The 20,290-nt window shown below is 44.4% G+C and overlaps 1 protein-coding gene across 1 annotated transcript in view; it reads left to right on the plus strand.

The window, feature by feature from the left end:
* Positions 1-20,290, plus strand: part of DOCK1 (dedicator of cytokinesis 1) — a 468,169-nt gene that overhangs the window by 76,585 nt on the left and 371,294 nt on the right. The window contains exons 18-22 of the mRNA XM_034663641.1: positions 158-341; positions 4,818-4,915; positions 9,402-9,491; positions 9,802-9,902; positions 13,474-13,608. Of these exons, the coding sequence (XP_034519532.1) occupies positions 158-341; positions 4,818-4,915; positions 9,402-9,491; positions 9,802-9,902; positions 13,474-13,608 (608 nt within the window). The remainder of the gene's footprint in view (positions 1-157; positions 342-4,817; positions 4,916-9,401; positions 9,492-9,801; positions 9,903-13,473; positions 13,609-20,290) is intronic.

Genomic DNA, 20,290 nt, shown 5'->3' on the forward strand with positions numbered 1-20,290 from the left:
GAATAAGGGAAATCATTAAAATAAAGAGTTTAGCAGAGGATAAAGAGCAAATATCATGATGGTTAAAAGGATTAAGGGTAGGAAAGGATAGAAAAGACATCGGTGCGGTATCGTTGATTGTGACTCGCTTCTGACATGCCCATAATTAAACCCACAGGCGGAGGCGAAGAAGCTGGAGGACGCCGCCACGTACTTGAGCCTGCCCTCCACGAAAGCAGAGTTAGAAGAAAAGGCCCACTCGGCCACGGGCAAGAGCATGCAGAGTCTTGGGAGCTGCACCATCAGCAAAGACTCCTTCCAGATCTCAACTCTCGTGTGCTCCACCAAACTTACCCAGAACGGTGAGTCTGGGGATGGCCCCGTGTTCACCCTGCGGTTTTCGTCCCTCGACCCTGTCTTTTTCGTGCTCCCTGTTGAGCAGTGGACGTTCTTCAGGTGCAGGAATGCTGCCTGTGGGTCATTCATGCGTCCTCCGTGCTGGTGCTGGCCAGCATGGGTGTCCGTGGACCAGAAGGGGGCGTGGCATCCACTGCACTTGAAAATTCACTACAATTTTAGACTAAGGATTAACCTCAAAGGGAGTTAAACCATTGGGTTTGCTTTCAAAGAAAGGGTTTTGGCCAAAGGAAGGTAGCATGGCGTAAGGGATAAACACACGGGGTTTGGAATCAGACCAAAGACCAGTTATGGAGCCCTTGTCCTGTGCTCACCCTGGAGGTGACCTTGAATGAGGGCCTGAGAAACTGAACCTCACTTCCCTCAGCTCCGCACACATGTGGGTGTGATGTCTGCCTCAGAGGGCTTCGTGAGGGTTTGGGGGGAGGATCCAAGGTACCCTCTCTGTACGTGTGCCTTCTCATCTCCCAGCTACTCTCCGAGATAATTACCAGTTATCTTTATGTGTAAAGGTTGGTTTGGATGACATTTCTAGTTCCCTGGCTGACTGAATCACACTGAAGCACGGTGTCAGGAGGTGCCTGGCCTCCTGGGCTGGGCTGGCTAGGCTGCCTCGAGCTCTTAACGCTGCTTGCAGACCCCCCAACAGCATGGCTGTGTGGCCTGGAGGAACATCTCACTCACCGCACGCTGTCTGGACGCGGCAGAGGTTCCCCTGCACACTTCCTGAATTTACGATTGCATCCCCCAATTGTGGCCGGATCACAGCCATGCAGAGGGACCTTATCCTCTCTTGAAACGCCGCTTGAAAATCCAGTTTTTTCCTCTTCGCCACCCAGCAGGGATTTTGATTGTTATTGTTTGTTGGTATCTTGAGTTGTGTCCCTGGGGATTGTCTGTAAATCTTGGCAGTAGTCTTGGATTTGCCCAAGGGACAGTCATTGTTTGGACTCTAACAGGATAACTGCGGGACAAAGGGTCCCCAACACTGGGAAGCCATGGCACTGGAATGGAGAGCGGGCCAGGTGTTCTCACTTTCCGTACCTGCCGTCTCCCCTCTCTTCGCTGGCCTGGACAAACTGTGCTTCCTCACTGCTTGTCTCGTGAGTCAGCTGTGTGGGGGAATGTGTCACTCAAATGTGGGAAGGCCATTTGGCCATGTCTCTCTAACGTTACCTTCATCATCACAGTTTGCCCAAAGCATCCTGAATTCTCCTAGCTGGTGGTGTGCAGTAATCTCCATAAGCAAATGCAAACCCTTACCTGGGCATCGGGTTCTGTGCAAGCTTGGGGAAGGGCTGTAGGATGCACCGAGCATGCGTGACTTTATTGCCCAGGGAGCATGTGGTCAGCAGGGCAGGTGCCGGTTTGGGACTGCATTATGGAAAGGGTGCCCCCAGGTCAAATATTACTCTCTGGGTATAGTCCAGCTAGTTCCCTAGCCTGATGGCTACACCGTCCAGGACCTCATTAAACTCATGGCAACAGCAGCCTCACCAGTGAGTTGCTACCCCATATGTGTGGCACTTAGCTTTCCATTACGTGTCGGACAAATGAGAGCTGCTGTGTATTGCCGTTTTCACTACATAGGAAGCCACCCATCTTATGCATGGGTTACGCTCCAGAAGTATGTTCGGAAGTTTTTATTTGGAACTTGAACGTATTTTCCCCATTAAAACATGTTCCGAAGAACAGTTGGGTTGGGAGGCCCACAGAATCCTTCTTAACCCACACATTGTTGGAGGAAGGGACTGTGAACCAGAGATCTCCCAAGGTATCAAGTAGCAGCAATCTCCCAGGGCTGTGATGTTGACCCCTCCTCGCACCTCCCAGCTTCTTGGCTGTCATCAGTCACAGGGTAATTCCCTCCCTGGAACTGAGGGAGTGAGCACCCTGCTCTCAGCAGCAGCTGTTGCTGGGCAACAAGGAAATTCCAGGGTGATGCTGCTCACCGAGAGTCAAGGGGACATCTTTTGGCTTTCATTGCACACCAGCCAATGATTCCTCTTTCTGGCATGGCGGTGTGGCAGGTGGGATTGCAGGATGGAGCTGCCCCACTTGGCATCTGAGCATTGAGTCCCAGATTCTCATTCTGGGAGTCATTTTTCTGCGTCCGTGATTTGTTCCTGTGAAGTTCCATTACTTAGGGAAAAGCAGTGGCTGAATTATTCATCGAGGTTTGTATTAAACATCTCTGTTCTCAGCATTACTGGATGCTATGGGGGATAAAATGAGAAGTATAGATTGTGATTCTTCTCCTCAATTAGCTTCCTGGGTCATTAGAGAGAAGTCACAAAACACAGAATGACCATGGGCCAGACCTCGGTGGCTCTCCGGAATGAGGGCTGGGTCGGAGAGCGCCAGTCTGACCCAGGTAGCCAGGGCGCTGGTCAAGCTCTGTTTTCTTAAAACACGCCCCCTCCCCCCCAGGCCTTCTTCCACTGTTCATTTGCCAATTGTATTGTCTCAGATTTACCATACAGAGGTCAGCCTCAGCCTCTCTCATACCTAAAGTGTCACTAACTTTGCCGGAATAGAATCTAGATTATTAACCAGTTGCCTTTAAAAATACCAAAAAACTCTTGTGAGGTGGAAATCTCCCTTAACCCTGGGGCCAAGAGCAGGTCCAGGCAGGATGTGGCCCTTTGTCATTCCTTCACCTTCCTTTAGAAAGAAAACATCTTCACTTTCACTTAGAAATGAAACCATCTTAACTTTTGCCATGAATGGTTAAAATGTTCACTTCCTGGTAGTCTTGTTGGTGGAGGGCTGCTGCTGTCTGTCTTCCTGCCGGGCATCTTGCCCAGCACATTCTCCATGTCACACCGTTTAACTGTGGCACCAGCCCTGTAATTTGGCAACATCGTACTCATCGTTCAGATAGGTAAACTGAGGTGCGGTTCCTTGCCCAAGGTCATGTGGTGGTGGCGTGGCCCGGCGGGTGATTGTGCCATTACATGGTGTTTCAGCTCCTGTCTTCTCTTTGTTTCCATGGGTCCCCTTGTCAGCTGCACTGGGGGGGGGGCAGATAAATGAGAACGAATGTTCTGTGCTCATCACAGGAATAATGCCTTTTGTGTGGTTTAGTCCTTAATAGGTGTCTCGTGTTCCTGAAATGCTATTTGTTGCCAAAATTGTATTTTTCTTTTCAGTATTAACTAGGGTTTTTTGTTTTTTTTAAATGGAGGTGCTTTGTGTAGCTGAAGTTTGTTCCCAATGAGCATAAACGGTAAATTGGATGCACTTTGCTAATTGTGTTTTTTTCACGTAATGGGATATTAATATAACTTCAAGTGAAGATTGTATAGGCGCATGTTCTTTCCTCGAGATGTTTTGGATTCTGTCTTCATGCCTTCAAGAACATCTTGCTGCCTTAAACAAAATCATTTCTGGACATTGTCTTCCACATTTAGCCTGTAAAAATCCATCTATTCAGCCTATGTTTTTTCTGTTAGAAAACAAACAAAACAAAAATTCAGCCATAAGAAACGAACAGCCACGGAAGGCAGGTCAGGGTGAGGGCAGCAGTCACCCTGTGGTTCAGGCTCCCTGTGACCTTGCAGTTTCTGTACCTGAAAGTGCATTTCTTATTTTATGTTATTTAATTAAAAAAAAAAAAAAGGCATGTTCTCAAGCAGGAAAAATCCACTTGGTAGAAGATTTTAGGACAGGACTTTGTCAGAGAGCAGCCTCTTCCAGACCCTCTGCTGGGCTGAGTCTACTTTCTTGCAGAAACAAACTGAGGGCTTCAGAGGGGAGGGGGGTGGGGGAATGGGATAGGCTGGTAATGGGTAGTAAGGAGGGCACGTATTGCATGGTGCACTGGGTGTTATACGCAACTAATGAATCATGGAACTTTACATCGAAAACCAGGGATGTACTGTATGGTGACTAACATAATATAATAAAAAAATATTATTAAAAAAAATAAAACCTTAAAAAAAAAAAAAGGAAAGGCCAGCCCTTTTTCCTTAAGCTCCTGAATGCAGTTTTTAAAAAAAGGTTTATTTATTTATTTGGGGCCGGGGGGAGACGTTGTGGGGGGGGCAGAGGAAGAGAGAGAAATAATCTCAAGCTGAGCATGGAGCCTGACGTGGGGTTTGATCCCAGGACCCTGAGGTCATGACCTGACCCGAAAGCAGGGGTCAGCCTTGCAATAGCCTGAACCACCCGGGTGCCCCACTAATGTGTTTTTAACTTCAATGTGGAAATCGTTTCATGGGAAATGTAGCTGGAAATAATGAATTCAGCCATACTAGGTGTCAAGTATGTTCTAGAAAGTAATGAAGTATTAAGCAGGCAGATGTTTCCAAAGAGGGTTGAGTTTTCTGTTTCAAAATGATGTCGAGACCCTGCCCTGCTCTGTGATGAAGGGAGACAGAGCTGTTGCCGTGAGACTGAAGCTGGTTCTGTGTTTGCAGTGGACCTGCTGGGGCTCCTGAAGTGGCGTTCCAACACCAGTCTGCTGCAGCAGAACCTGAGACAGCTGATGAAGGTGGACGGTGGCGAGGTGGTGAAGGTAACGCATCCCCGGGGCGGCTTGCTCTGTTTTTCTTCCACGTGTGAACGGATCTAGGCATTGCCTTCACGGCCGCCTGGGCTTCTGGTTATAGTCCCTCGAACTGATGTGGACATGCACCTGTACATGGACAGACGCCGGGTTGGATTCCGGTTGGGAGGGCTTCCTGGCTTCACGGTGATGGGCTCTGGGATCAACCCAGTCTTGGGTTCTGGCTCCTCTTCCAGCGGGGCCTCACTGTGGGACGGACAAGGGTGAAGTAACCCCTTCCAGGCTTACTTTCTCTTGCTGTAAAAAGGAGATTGCAGTAATGCCTTCTCAGAGGGTTGTTTGGAGTTAATGAGACCCATAGGATCTGGCACATGGGGGGTGCCAGCATTCGGTCCTATTATTATCATCTTATCAGCGTTATTACCATCCGCTTTATTATTAGTTCTGGCTCATGATTGACCTAGAACTTCTGGGATTGATCTGGAGAAATGGGTGGTCTGGCACAAGGTTTTCAGCCCTGGGAGCCCTGTCTCAGCCATTTTTTCCCCATGTGATCTTGGACTTATTTCTTAACCTTACACAGAGCAGGCTCTGGAGAAGTATCAGGTACTCTCTTGAATTGTTACCTGCAGGGTAGGACAGTTAGACCGGGGTGATCTGAGATCTCTTGGAGCGCCCCAGTTCTGTAATTCTGCATTAGGGATCATTGCTTCTGATGGTAGGCTGTGCTTGCCTCTCATTGGCTCCAATGACTTTTCCTTTCCTTTCTTTTTTTTTTTTTTAAAGATTTATTTATTTATTTGAGAGAGAGAGAGCGAGCAGGGGTGGAGGGGCAGAAGGAGAGGGACAGGGAATCTCAAGCAGACTCTGTGCTGAGCGTGGAGCCCGATGCAGGGCTCAATCACATGTCCCTGAGATCATGACCTGAGCTGAAACCAAGAGTCAGACACTCATCCAACTCTGCCACCTAGACGACCCGACTGTTCCTTTTATATAAGGAAACCTGTTTCCATTTTCAGTAGGCCCCATTTGGCCTGCAGACGATAAGCCGGTCCACACCCGGGGTGTTCTGTTAACGAGGTGTCTACAGCCAGGTCTGTCTCTCCCTGGCTCAGTCCTTCGCCTGCCACGAGAGATGATTGCAGAAGGAGACTGCCTTATCTCTGTAAAAATTAATTACTTAAAATGGCCTTAATTAAGCAGCAATGTGGTTAACTTCAGTATAAATTAATTTGGTTGCACCGCTTTCTGAAATTCATTGTGTAACCATTCCGACATATCCTTGCTAATCTTCTAATTTTAATCATCTTTTTAGGTTCTTTTCTGCTACCTCTGGCTTGGACAATGTTAATTGCATTGTAAACTTCCCTGGGTTCTGTAACTTCCCTGATTCAGATGGAAACTGGGTGAATAAGTTAACGTAACTTTAGAAGATACAGTTAATGAGATTTTGTCCTTTTTCATTTTTAAATCCCTGTATCGCATCAGGAATTAGCTGTATTTCTCTTGGCCTATTGTTACACGTTAAGGAGAAGGTCTAGAACCATCTTGTCTTATTGTTGTCCTTCACTCCCCTTACCTAATCTATTACCAAACCCTGTTCTTCAGCCCTGGAAGTGGTTTTCACTACCCCCTCCTTCCCATGTGCGCTAGTACCAGCACGTCTGAATGACCTGTCCGTCCATCGGGGGCGCAACCCGTGTACCCTGTAGTCCTAGAGAGGTGAATGGACTTGTCTAAGGCCACACGGCTGTTAATGGGAGCCAGGGCTGGAGGGATTCCCAGCCTGCGTGGGGCTCCTTCTTCTCTGTTGGAGGACCCTACAGACTGAGCCTATTCCACTCATTCAAGGCCCCCCGCCCCCAACCGTGTGTATATTTACAACTGGTGGGAGAGATGACATTACTCGATGGATTAAGAACAGCACTGGCTTATTTAGTAAAAGATACAATTGCCTATTTTGGTAGAAAATGGAAATGGTGATTATTCTGGGCCTCCAGTGGATAGTCTTTGAAAGAGGGCAGGTGTCAAAAGAAGTGTGTTTGTGGCTCTGTGTGCGGGACCTCATTGAGGATGCTGGTATCCCTGTGCCTCTGTGGCTTGACAGCAGATGCAGGCTGCTCCTGTTCTCGGCTGCCATGTTTCTGGGCTATGGATTATGTCATTTGTCTGGTGGGATGGGTAGTCCTACTGCAGGGACTCTCTGGGTGAACCGAGACGAGCCAGGACTTGGCACCTGGTGAGCCCATTGGCAGTAACATTGGGCAGGTAGCAGATGGTGTAAAGGTGTGACCTTTGCAAAGATTTTGCAAACTGAAAATGATGGGAAATAATACAAGCGTAACAAGGTGGCATGGGCCCCAGTGACTGGGCTTCATGAAGCCCTTGATATCCAGACCAGAACACCTGTTGGATGGGATGGTTTCATTCCCCTGCCGTTTGTATGTGACTCTTCCTGGCATAAAATAGGTGGTGGGTGGGTGGCACAGACCAGTACGAGGGTTTGGGGCACCTGGCTGGCTCAGTCAGAAGAGCACGCGACTCTAGATTTAGGGGTCATGAGTTCAAGCCCTATGTTGAGTGTAGAGATGGCTTAAATAAATAAAGCTGGAGGAAAAAAAAAGAACATAATGAAGGTTTTATGCACTGGTGGGTCTCAGAGCTCTAACTAGGTTTGGGAGTATGTTTCCCTTCCTGAGGGTGACCTCTGGCATTGGGTTTGGGGCTATTGCAAAGCTTTACAGCACAAAGGGGGCAGTGAGGTGAGTGCCGGTTTTAGGAGCAGGTCCCAGTGGTTTGGTTCCTCAGGCTGAGTGCTCTAACCATTTGAGACCCTCTGTGGGGACCCAAGGGTGCCTGTGGTTCCGTGTGTTGTGTGCATGGGCTGAACCCTCCAGGAAGAATCTGCACTGGACGTCCCATTCAGCCATCCCTTTGACACCCTTGCTATGGGAACCTCTCACCTGTTGTTCTGTTTTTCATAACAGCTTCATTGCGATGTAGTTCACACACCATAAATGCACTCTTATTTGCACAGTTGCATGGTGGTAGTATATTCAGGAGTTGTGCACCCATCTCTGCTGCGTGATTCCAGAACATTTCCATCACGAGAAAAAATAACCCTGTAACCTGTCAGCAGTTACTCCCTACTGTCCCTGCAACCATACTCTACTTTCTGTTTCTATGGATTTGACTGTTCTGGATTATTTTATATAAATTGAATTAACAATCTATAGCCTTTTGTGACTGGCTTCTTTCAGTTAGTATAATGCTTTCAAGGCATAGCATGCATGTTTCAGAACTTCATTCCTTTCTATGGCTGAATAATAAATTATTCCAATGTATGGATTTGTCCTCCCATTTATCAGCTGGTGGACTTGGGTGTTTGCCACATTTTGACATTTATGAGTAAAGCTGCTGTGAATATTTGTGCACAAGTTTTTGTGTGGACATAAGTTTTCCATGACTGTTCATGAGGTAAACGTACATTTAACCCTTTGAGGGTTTGTCACACTGTTTTCAAAGCCATCATACTACTTTACATTTCCACCAGTGATGTGGAAGGGCTCCAGTTTCCCTGCATCCTTGCCCACACTTACCGTACTGCTCATGTCTTGATGATAGCTTTCTCAGTGGTTTTGAAGTCATATCTCACTGTGTTTTCAATTTGCATGTCCCTAATGACTGATGATGGCTTATCTATACTTTATTCTCTTTTATGTCCAGTATTCCATCATGTGGCATTCTGACTACTCTTGAACTCCTCCACTAACAGGGAACTCATTACCTACAAGGTAGTCTTTCTTGGTCTGTCTTACAATTCTTCCAGGGGAAGATGGAGACAGGATTGGAAGCCAATCTCTAGTGTGACATAACCTTGGAGTCTCCTAATTCATTTTTTCTTTCATTCATGATGTTTGTCGTTCTGTGCTCTAATATTTCTTTGGTGGATTACAGTAAGCTATAAAAGGAATTTCTAAATTTGTCTTGAATAAAACGTGTTTCCTGATGCTTTGCTGTGTTCCCCAGTTTCAGAGTCACGTACCTTTTCCATCTGTGGGCATTTGGGTCTGTGGAAGGTCGTCTTTCGTTGTACTTAGCTGGACATTTGTCCCTATGCAGCTTCTGCCCATTCCCTAGCTCAGGTCCTACACTCAGAGTTTGGGATGAGGCACAGCCAGTCTTCTGAGAGCTGCTGTTGAGCTCTTTGTCACCAGGCTGGTGAAGACTAGGAAAAGGGTTGGAGAAGTCTTATGGGGAGGGGACCTTAGGGCATTTGCCTGTTACCAGTCGTCCTCTGCTTGGCTCGGGGTCCAATCTCTTTGTTCTGAGTTCACTCATCTCAGTTTTTGTCCTGTGCATCTAATGGCTGGGAGGAGCCCCTGAAGCTTATGGCTTCATTGGTGACATTTTGGAGTATGGCCGAAGGTGGTATCACTCTAGGTTGGGGGAAAGCAAGGTGAGTTTACTTTGCTGACGTTTTGTGTGCCTCTAGTTCCTCCAGGACACCTTGGATGCTCTCTTCAACATCATGATGGAGAACTCCGAGAGCGAGACGTTTGATACGTTAGTGTTTGATGCTCTGGTAAGAGGCCTGTACTTTTCATCTGCTCAGACGTTGAAGTGCTTTTCATGCGGCAGCCTTTGAAGCTGGGGGGAGGGGACCCCTCGCAGTCACCTCGGGAATGTTTTCTGTTGTTAATCCAATCAAAGCAGGTGGGTTGTGAGGCAGAGAGTTGCTTTCAGTGGGACACTGTAGGTAGGCCAATGTCATTTCTGGGGTAAGAAGAGGGAACATCAGAAAATGTGCTAGTTTACGGACTCCCACCGCAGTGCAAATGATTCACGTGAGGCTTGCATTATTTTGCTAATGAAAATATTGATTAATTGAACAGGTATTTATCATTGGACTAATTGCTGACAGAAAATTTCAGCATTTTAATCCTGTTCTGGAAACCTACATTAAGAAACACTTTAGTGCAACATTAGCCTACACGTAAGTTCATTTTTGTTGTTTTAAAACCAATACTTCATTTTGTATGTTTGTTATTAAATGCCTTTTTCATAACTTTTGTCTGTGGTTATATATTTGCCCCCTGCCCCCAACTCTGAGTTTACTGAGATAATTTTTATTATTGTTTCCCTCTTAACAGACCTAGAAATCTAGTTGAAAGAAGAAATGTGATAAATTATCGTAATGTTCTGGAATAAATTCTTGTTCTCCTCCATACCTTCCATTTGTCTTTGAAATTTTCAGTTTATGCTCGATGAAACTGATATATGCCTCACTGCAGCTTCCCAGCCAGCTTTTGGCAAATGAATAAATGGTTGTGTTCCTGGTTTGAGATTATTGGTTGTTTAGTGTGAATAAAATTCAGTTTTGTATCTCTTCATGTATCTTTTTGCTCTTTAAAGAGGGCCTTCCTTTTTGTTCTAGATGCTTCATCTGTAACTAACTTGGATTCTGACTGCCTACCCAGCTGCTCTTGACCTGCCGCCCCCCACAACCCCATACCTGCCCCCTGGGCATCTGTTAGCAGCCAGAGCAAATGTGGGACTTCCAGGCCTGCGAGGCGGCTCGCCTGGTGTTGACCAGCACCATCCAGGAACCCGTAGGCTTTACCTCCAGCTCTGTCGCTTACAAGTTTAAGTTTCTTAACCTCTCTGGGCCTCAGCCTTCTCCTCAGCAAAACGGGCATGATCTTAGGGTTTCTTGAGACTTTTAATGAGTTATTACACGTTGAGTGTTTGGAGTAATCCTTGGCACTTAGAAAGCACGAAGCAGTTGTTAGGTTTCATTATTAGAATGATTAGGATGAGTTACTCTGCCTGTCTCACAGTGGGATTTATTGGTATTTATTCCCACTTTGAATTGTGTGTGAGTTGCAATGAAAAAAGATGTAAATAATTTCTTTAAGAACATCCCTGGCCTTAGAATCACTAGAAATGGTTCTAACGGTGCCGGTAGCTTGAGTCAAAGCAGAAGTGTGCCTTGACCATATTTAAGTCAGAATCTGTGTCCTTGAATGTATGCAGCCATGAGCTCAAGGTCAGAGGTCTGTCCCTAGCTATCTGTGTGACATCGGTCATCCTGTCCCAGTTCTTTTGTGTCTGCCTTGAGTGGCTGGGTGGGCAGAGAGCTGCCATATCCTCGTGCACACAGGACAAGTTGCGACAAGTCCTTTGTGCTTGCTGTGCTTGCTGATAAATGTTCGTTGAAAGCGATTTGTTCTCTTTGTGGAGACATCCGGTGTGACTGCGCTTTGGACAGTTCCTTTCAGACCTTGGGGAGGGCGGACCGTGCAGCGCCATCTTGCTGTGGCGACCAAGCAGGTTTCCCGGAGTGGCCTGTAAGCGGCTGCTCACGTGGCACGATCTCCGAGTCTGTCAGAGTCACGTTCACATGTCTGTGTCCTTATTGAAATGTGGCCACACAGCTCGTCTCAGATTAGCTTTTGTATTGGAATTTCAGAGAATGAGCACAGTGACTAAGCTTGCCATGCTGTCTTCCAGGCCTTCTGTTGGCACCGCTCTCTCTGTGCCTTTGTCGTAGGGGGTGAAGTGAAAGTCGGGGAGTGTCTGGCAAGTTACTGACTGGAAGAAACAAAAAGTACCGCGTTATCTTTAAGACAGGATGGGACTGAGCTGAGAATCGCTATCCTCCCATTCGGCCCCTGTAATCTGCAGAAAAGGAGATTCGTTTTGGAAAATAAATATTCTTATCATGTCTTGATAAAGTAGCAACCCCAAGTGGTTCCTTGGCCGTGAGTCTGAGTTTTTAAGCCTTGAAGTACCAAAGGAGATGTCTCTGATTCATGCAGCTCTAACTAAATCGTGGAAGGTTGTCTTTGTGTTAATGGTGTTAATGGTGTGCTCACGGTGGTCTCTGAGCATCAGCTTCGGAGAATGTTCTTCCAGAAAACCAGCAAGGACCGGCTCCTTTCTATGCACAGAGCTACTTTTCCTGGAGCTGGCTCAGGTCTCGCCTCGACTTAGCTGATGCTCCGTTTCGGCTTGCCTCTCTCAGCTAGTGCCAGGGGCTTGATCGTTCTGCCATTACAGATGGCCTGGCTCCTGTGGATATGGGTCTTTGGACTTCCTCATTTATTTTCTGGTTTTGGGTCATTCTCTTTGCAGATCGTTCCTTTCTCTCTCTCTCTTTCTTTCTCTCTCTCATCTGTTTATTTATTTTTGATTAATCTGTTGGGAAAATTTCTGAGACGTGTTCAATGGAATATATATTTCTTGGGCTATTAATGCATTTAATAAGAAAAGGTGTCTGGTCAACAAGCTTGAGAAAATAAGTAAAATCAGGTGACACAGGTTTTATGCCGGACTTTAGGCATTCTCCTGTGCCTTGAGAACCACCAGAAGACATGTGTGGTGAGCTCCTCTTCCCAGCATGGGAGCCCAGGGAGCTTGTGGGGAGAGGACCTCTCTGGCCCCCTTTTCCCCAGCACCTTCCCCATGCTCCTCTGAGAGTCTTTGCTAGGGTTCTGCAACCTGATGAGTGTTAGAAATGACCTCATCCACTTGGTCACCCAGAAAGCTTTCTGTTGTGATTTATCGGGATAGGGGTTATGCTCAGGACTGTTCTGAGGTCATCCCTTAATGCCCGTTACAGTTGATCTTATGGGTATCTTGTAGTAGTCTCAGCTAACAATCTGTTACAGACGGGCTCACTAGAAGTGGTTCTCTGGTAACTGGAAATGCCGGCAATGCCCTAGCAGGTTATTCTTATTAGTATAATGAATATTTAAAAAACCCCAGTGAGTTTTTGTGGATGACATGAACATTGGGGATCAGAGAAGTTTGGTTCATGGGGTAGTCTTGTTGGTTGCCGTCATACAGGCTGCATGTATGTGGCTAGTTTTTGGAGAATTTCAGTGCAGCCCAATACGCTTAGACCAGAAAGTGTATTGAAGTTAATTTAGCTGTTCTTTTATGATTTAGAAGCATTGTTTGCAGGTCGGCCTTATGAACAGTGAACAATGATTATTAGTTTATGGGCCAGTAATAGTAGAAAATGTAGAAGTTTGGGCAGAATTAAAAATTGATTATTGTCGCTGCTGCCTCTGTCATTGGAAAGTAGTGCACGCTCGATGTCGAAAAAAGAAAAGCACTGCAAAAATGGATACGGCTATGAAGAAAATCTCTTCAATTTTATTTAGTGCTGGGAAAGCTAGTCTATCTTTCTAACCCTGGGGTTCTTCACTTGTAAATTAGGGGTAATATATCTGCTCTTATCCCCAATTATTATTATTATACTCCCAAATAATACTTGTCTTATTGTGGACTGTGAAGGTTAAATTTACATAATACATTTAAATGCTTAGAAAAACATCTAAAACTTAGAAAAGCACTGTTTCAATGTTCAGATCTCACTCCTCTGAGTGTTATGTACGGCTCATTTTTAATGTATTTCGAATATATTTTATAAATACTCATCTACTGACAAGTGTGAACAAACTAGCAGTAACCCGCTTGTGTATTTCTGTCCCAGTTAGGAATCGGGGTACTGTAGTCTTCCGAACTTAGTAATTAATTTGTGATTCCATTGTGACTAGGAAGCTGACAAAGGTTTTAAGGAATTACGTGGACAATGCCGAAAAGCCGGTAATAAACGACCAGCTGTACAAAGCCATGAAGGCTTTGGAGTACATCTTCAAATTCATCGTGCGCTCCAGGATCCTGTTCAATCAGTAAGTATCGCCCGCGTCGGCACTTCTAGGGGATTTTAGGAGATCTTTTACTTCCTTCCTTTTCCTTCTCTCTTCCCCTCCTTCCTTCCCTTCCTCTGCTCTTTTTCCTTCCTTGTCTTGCTTTCTCGTATGACAGGACAGTAGTAAATAGCCATTGCTCGTTGGGCTTCCCTCTCTTAGAGTAACTGCTTCCCAGTCTGTGAAATCCAAGCACAAGTTTGAGCAGCAAGCCCTGTTCCCACGTCTGGAATTCGTGCACGTGAGTTAAACACTGACCACTGAACGTACCCCACGTTCATCAGAGCTCGTGCAGGGTGTGGACAAGCATTCCGAAGTTCTTTTCAGTTTCTCTTCCTACAGAAAAATGCCTCCGAAGAGCAAACAGTTAAAACAAGCAACAACAACAAAAGGCCAAAACCAAGTTAAATTGCCTCCCTTGGAATGACTCTGGGGCCTCCTCTCTTTCTTTCCTTCAATAAGAATAATATTTTGTTTCTAGAGAGATACTCTCACGTTTGGAATTGCCAGGTGAATGGACACTTAGTTGTTTAGCTCTGTGACTTCTTTCTCATCCTCTCTGGATGAATGTATGCACTGTTTTTGAACTTTAAAGTGGATTGGGGTGCCGACGACTTCATTATTTTCTGGAGAACATTAATATTTTTCCAGGTATCTGTGCTAAAACCAGAGCTTCTAGGTGGCCCACTGTACGTAACTGTATGCAGAAAGAGATGTGGAAACAGGATGGATTGAGTGTTGAGTGTTGAAGTGGACTGTCTCTGCTTCTTTCTTTGGAAGGACAGCTTCTTTGGGTGATCTACTGTGAGCGACACTGGTTCACGTTCATTAGTCAAGGTTGATGTTCTTGTCGTGAGTTCTGCACACAGAGATGGAGTTTCACAAACTGACGTCCCTCTCACTTAGAGGACACACATCGCCTTTTATTTATTTATTTATTTATTTATTTATTTTATTTTATTTTATTTTTTATTTTTTAAAGAATTTTATTTAGTTATTTGACAGAGAGAGAGACACACAGCCAGCGAGAGAGGGAACACAAGCAGGGGGAGTGGGAGAGGAAGAAGCAGCCTCCTCCTCAGACGCTTAACGACTGCCACCCAGGCGCCCCACACATCACCTTTTATTTTATTTATTTATTTATTTATTTATTTTTATTTTTTTTATTATGTTGGTCACCATACAGTACATCCCCGGATTCTGATGCAAAGTTCGATGCTTCACTAGTTGCGTATAACACCCAGTGCACCATGTAATACGTGCCCTCCTTACTACCCATCACCAGTCTATCCCATTCCCCCACCCCCCTCCCCTCTGAAGTCTTCAGTTTGTTTCTCATAGTCCATAGTCTCTCATGTTTCATTCCCCCTTCTGATTACCCCCCCTTTCTTTATCCCTTTCTTCCCCTACCGATCATCCTAGTTCTTATGTTCCATAGATGAGAGAAATCATATGATAATTGTCTTTCTCTGCTTGACTTATTTCACTTAGCATTATCTCCTCCAGTGCCGTCCATGTTGCAGCAAATGTTGAGAATTCGTTCTTTCTGATAGCTGAGTAATATTCCATTGTATATATGGACCACAGCTTCTTAATCCAGTCATCTGTTGAAGGGCAATCTTGGCTCCTTCCATGATTTGGCTATTGTGGACAATGCAGCTATGAACATTGGGGTGCATATGGCCCTTCTCTCACATCACCTTTTAAAAGCACAGTGCTCTTGAAACTTAGGAGTGGAAACTGGTCATTGAACCAGTGTAGACCCAAATCAGTTTCTTGCTGTTCCTCTTCATTTTATCTTTGTTGTCCTGAGGTGGCCTTCTCTGGAAGGGTCCAGGAGAAAGGGAGGGTATTCAGAATCCAATCTTGTGCATACGATGGTGCAAATAAAGCCAGAGGAGCAAGTTATTGACTGCGTGTAGATCTGGAAAAGTCCTACACAGGGTAGGACCCACATGTAGTACAGTGGTATCAGTGGTTGCAGCCCCTGTGTTACTGGTTAAGGATTATTGCGCTTATGTTCTCCGTGGAGTTGACATGATGTAGACCACAGTCTCTATACTGCTATTTGATTGTATGAAGACACAACAGTTTGAGGTCTTCGTACTGTCATCCTTGACTAAGGCATTGAAGGCATGCTCTTTTATTTCGCTAATTATGGGTAGGCATGAATCTTGCTATAGACGGAGCTTTCTCTTTTTTTTTCTTTAAGATTTTATATTTATTTCACAGAGAGAGAAAGAGAGAGAGCAAGCATGAGCAGTGGGGAGGAGCAGAGAGAGAGGGAGAAGCAGACTCCCCGCTGAGCAGGGAGTCTGACATGGGGCTCGATCCCAGGACTCTGGGATCATGACCTGAGCCACAGACACTTAATCGACTGAGCCACCCAGGCTCCCTGAGCTTTCTCTTTTCTTTAGGGTCAAAGCCACTGATGATTTTGTCACTGTCAGTTGTGATAGATGACCATGCAAAACAGGTTTTGTTTTCCTGGATTTCATTGTATTTTTCCAATGAAAGTAATTCTGTGAAAATGAAATTCTTGGCACCCTCTATCTGGCTTTTATGTATTTCCCCCCTAATTTTAAGTCATTAATTACACTAAACCAAAATCTACCTAAGGTGAGAGAATGAACTTGAAACGACAGCGTAGTTGGGTGATATGTATAGATTTTGTCATGTTTTGTTTGAAAAAATCTTAATCTTGTATAATTTATAATCAATATGACGTGGCGTCAGGAGTTTGATGATACTCATTTCCTCCTTGAGCACGCTGCTGCCTTTCCTTCCCGTTCAGAGATTAGGCATCAAAAGAAACATGCATTGTTAATCTGTGTTTCTGTTATTGTAGTAAATGCTATAATCTTTTACAAAATAATGTGACTAGAAGAGATCAGGGTCATCCAAATGGACCAGTGGCGAAGTTATTTCTTTCTCTTAATCTCTTTCAGTCTCCAAATACAAATTGCATGGTATCTTAGAACCATGGTCCATACATTATTGAATTTGATCAATCTTATAGAGGTTAGGAATATGATTGGCTGTTACACAAAAGCCTGGCTTCATGTGCCTTAAAGAGATGAGCTTCACTTCTCACCACCTGCATATGTAACATGGAGCTCGGAGGAAGATTCCCGAGTTCATGCACTTAGCCCCTGGTTTCGCATGTCCTTGGCTCCTTTTGCCTTTCTGCTCCACCATCCTTAGGGTCCATCTCTGTGTCTTTTGGCCCCAAGGTGGCTCCTGCGTTTCCTGGTATCAGGACTGCATTCCAAGCAGCAGAGAGGGGAAGGTGTGGCATAAACAGCTTTCTAGTTACTCTCCTTTTAAGGAACTTTCCCATTCTCTATAAAGTGTCATCTTGGAAGTATGTCACATGACCACCCTAGATGCAAGGGAGGTTGATAAGGACTTTTAGATGGGCTTATTGATGCTTTCAACAAAATCAGAGTTCTTATAGTAAAGGAGTCAGGGAGAAATATATATTGGATCGATGATTAACATCCTCTTCCTGATGCTTTTAACCTGAATTTCTCTTGCCTGACAACTCAGAACGCCCCTAGCTTATTCTGGGTTCCGAAGTCCTACTTAATTAGGTCCCTGAGAACTTTTCTCGCTGTTACTTTGGGGGTCAGTCTCTGAGACTCCTGTCACTAGTATCTCCTTGGCTTCAAATCAGTGGAGCCCTATGTGACCCAGAGATGTGGTTTGGTCTTCTGTGCTACTCAGAAGCTCAGCAGATCCTTGCCTGTGACCTAGGGAAGTGTTTTATGTTTGATGTCCTTAAGAATGTCTTTGTGTTGGCACAGACCTTGATCCTGTCCCCTGTCTTTGTTTTGGAGTGACCCCAGCAGGAGCCATGGCCTGATCACAAAAGGGGTCTCTGCTGGGATTAACTTGTTTGTCAAGAGCTGACACCATCTAGGACAAAAGTGCAATGAGGTCATAGGCAGTAGCAGCCATTGCCAAAAGGCAGTGAGGCTTCCTGAGGCTTCTGAGGCCCTTGTCTGGGCATTCCTGACCTCATCTGAATACTGTAGCGAACATGGAGATTTTGATGACGAGGTCCTTCCCTCCTGCCCTTCCTCCCTTGTCCCTTGCTTCTCCCTCCTGTAAGTACTTAATGAGCGTTGGAGCCCTGACTGTATCCCAGACTTTAATAGTTTATTGACCTTATTTTTTTCCTAATTGCTTCCTAAATGTGTATCTTGGCTGCCTTCTATGATTCCTGAGGGCAGAGAGGAACATATGTTCCCTTCAAAACTTAGAACACAGTTGCGGCCACATTACATAGAAAAGATAATATTTCTTAAATTTAAATCTATACTCTAAAACTAATAAGAACTTAGATTCTGTGGGAAGGAAAAAATCATGGCCTAGAAATCATGGACTACGGGGCTAAGGACTTGAGTAGGGTCTCGTTCTGCTCACCCCCACTCCCCATGATCCCACCAGCTACATTTCAGGAGCTTTTCATCTGTGATTATCAAAGGCATGAATTTTAGGTGAAATAATATTCCTGTTTCGTATAGGCTGCTGAGAGAGAAAGCAGGCCCGTGTCCTACATGGGTGTTGCTAGTGTTTGCTCCATAACAAGATCCGAACAGCTCTCTTGCATGGTGTTTGCAGAGCTGGGGGAGAAAGCAAACAAGGGTTCCCATTTTCTTACCTGCACCACATTTATTAGCTTGGGAGAAAGACAATTGTGCTCACAGCTGGAGTTGACAAGAGTGTTTTTCTCTTTGCAGTTGGAATAAACGTTAGAGGTCCTTTATTTTTCTTCTTCTTTCAAAGTGGTCTGCTGTGTTTTCAGGTAATGTAGTAGCTTTGTAAAATTCCCGGATAATTGACAGTCATTATTCTTCCAAAGAACAAAGAGGTGAAACATTGAAGGTGAAGATATGGAAGCTTATCCCACTATCTTTCTCACTATGCAGATCCGTACTTTCTGTTTTGTTTAGAAGGCTCATTTTGTTTTGAAGTGACACCAGCAGTTTTAAAACTCTGGCCCAAAGACATTTGGTTCAGAACCCACAGAAAGATCCCTGACAGCCAGGGGCACTTCTCCGCTGGTTTTGTTTGTCTGTGTTTTCTGTGTGGGTGGATCACATTAAGTGGAAAGCCAGAAAACAGACACATCCTGCTTCAGACCTTCTGAAGCAAATTACTAAAGCTGGTTATTGCTGTGTTCTTCTTCCCGGTGCTTTGTGGAAGCTTTGCCTGTCATCTGGTGTTAGCTTTGTGCATAATTAGTTATTGATCATGAATAAGTTGTTGCAGATCTGTCATTCTGCTATCATTTCCTGGGTCACAAAAATAGAATGTAGCTAATAGACAACAATCTTGTCATTCCCTGATAATGAATACTTACAATGTGTAAATAGAGCAAGGAATGATAACTAGGTCTTACTCATCCATTTATCTACTGATATTCCTCTGAGTTCTTTCCTCACCCCTTCCTCCACCTGAAGGTGGGTCAAACAAGTGACTGCTCTTGGTTTATTTGATGAAATCAAGAGGTGAGACTCTAGAGGCCTCCCTTTCATTACAGAAAGATGCCTCAGTGGGAGTGCTGTAAAATGCTAACCATTTCTGAGTTTTAAATATGTTGATTGGCAGCAGAGAAACTAATAATTAAATTTTCATCTCTGAGGGATTCTTGGTAGAAATTTAGATTTCATAGACTCATTACTTATAACTTACAGATTTTGAAACTGTTATTGGAGGCATACAGATTTAGAATCGTGATCTCTCTCTTGTGGATTTACAGGCATAACTCACTCTTTGCATATACTGTAGTTTTTATAAAACAGTTTGTGGCAACTCTGTGTCAAGCAAGCATATTGGCACTGTGTAGGTGATTCTTGCAATATTTGAAACTTTTCCCTTGTTATTATATTTGTTATGGTGCTCTGTGATCAGTGATTATCAATGACTAAAACCCCAGATGATTGTTAACATTTTTTAGCAATAAAGTATTTTTTTAAATTAAGGTATGTACATTTTTTTTTTTTTAGATATAATGCTGTCACATATTTAATGGACTGCACTATAGTGTAAATGTATTTTTCATATGCACTGGGAAACCAGAAAATTAATTTGACTCTCTTTATTGCCAGACTCATTTTATTGTGGTAGTCTGGACACCGAATCTACAGTATCTCCTAGGGATGCGTGTACCCTTTTTTCAATATGAAAACTTTCCCTCTATCTTTTGGTTAATATTTGCATGGAATATCTCTTCTCTTTTTTGCTTTTAACCTTTCTGTGTCCTTATATTTAAGGTCTGTGTCTTGCACATTACACATAGCTATATCTTTATTTCATCCAGTCTGAAAATCCTTTTAACTGAGGATATAGTTTATTTATATGTGATGGGTTTATATCTACTGTCTTTCTTTTCGCTTTCTCTTTTACCCATCTATATTATGTTTTCCTTTTTCTCCTTCTTTGTGTTCTTCTGTACCAAGCCCGATTTTCTTTTTATTGTGTCATTTTCTCCCCATTTAACATGTTAGTGACACGCTCTTCTACTGTTCTTTTATTTTTTTATTTTTTATTTTTTTAAAGATTTTATTTATTTATTCGACAGAGATAGAGACAGCCAGCGAGAGGGAACACAAGCAGGGGGAGTGGGAGAGGAAGAAGCAGGCTCATAGCAGAAGAT

Source organism: Ailuropoda melanoleuca, chromosome 6 (genome assembly GCF_002007445.2).
Source record: "Ailuropoda melanoleuca isolate Jingjing chromosome 6, ASM200744v2, whole genome shotgun sequence".
Lineage (NCBI taxonomy): Eukaryota > Metazoa > Chordata > Mammalia > Carnivora > Ursidae > Ailuropoda > Ailuropoda melanoleuca.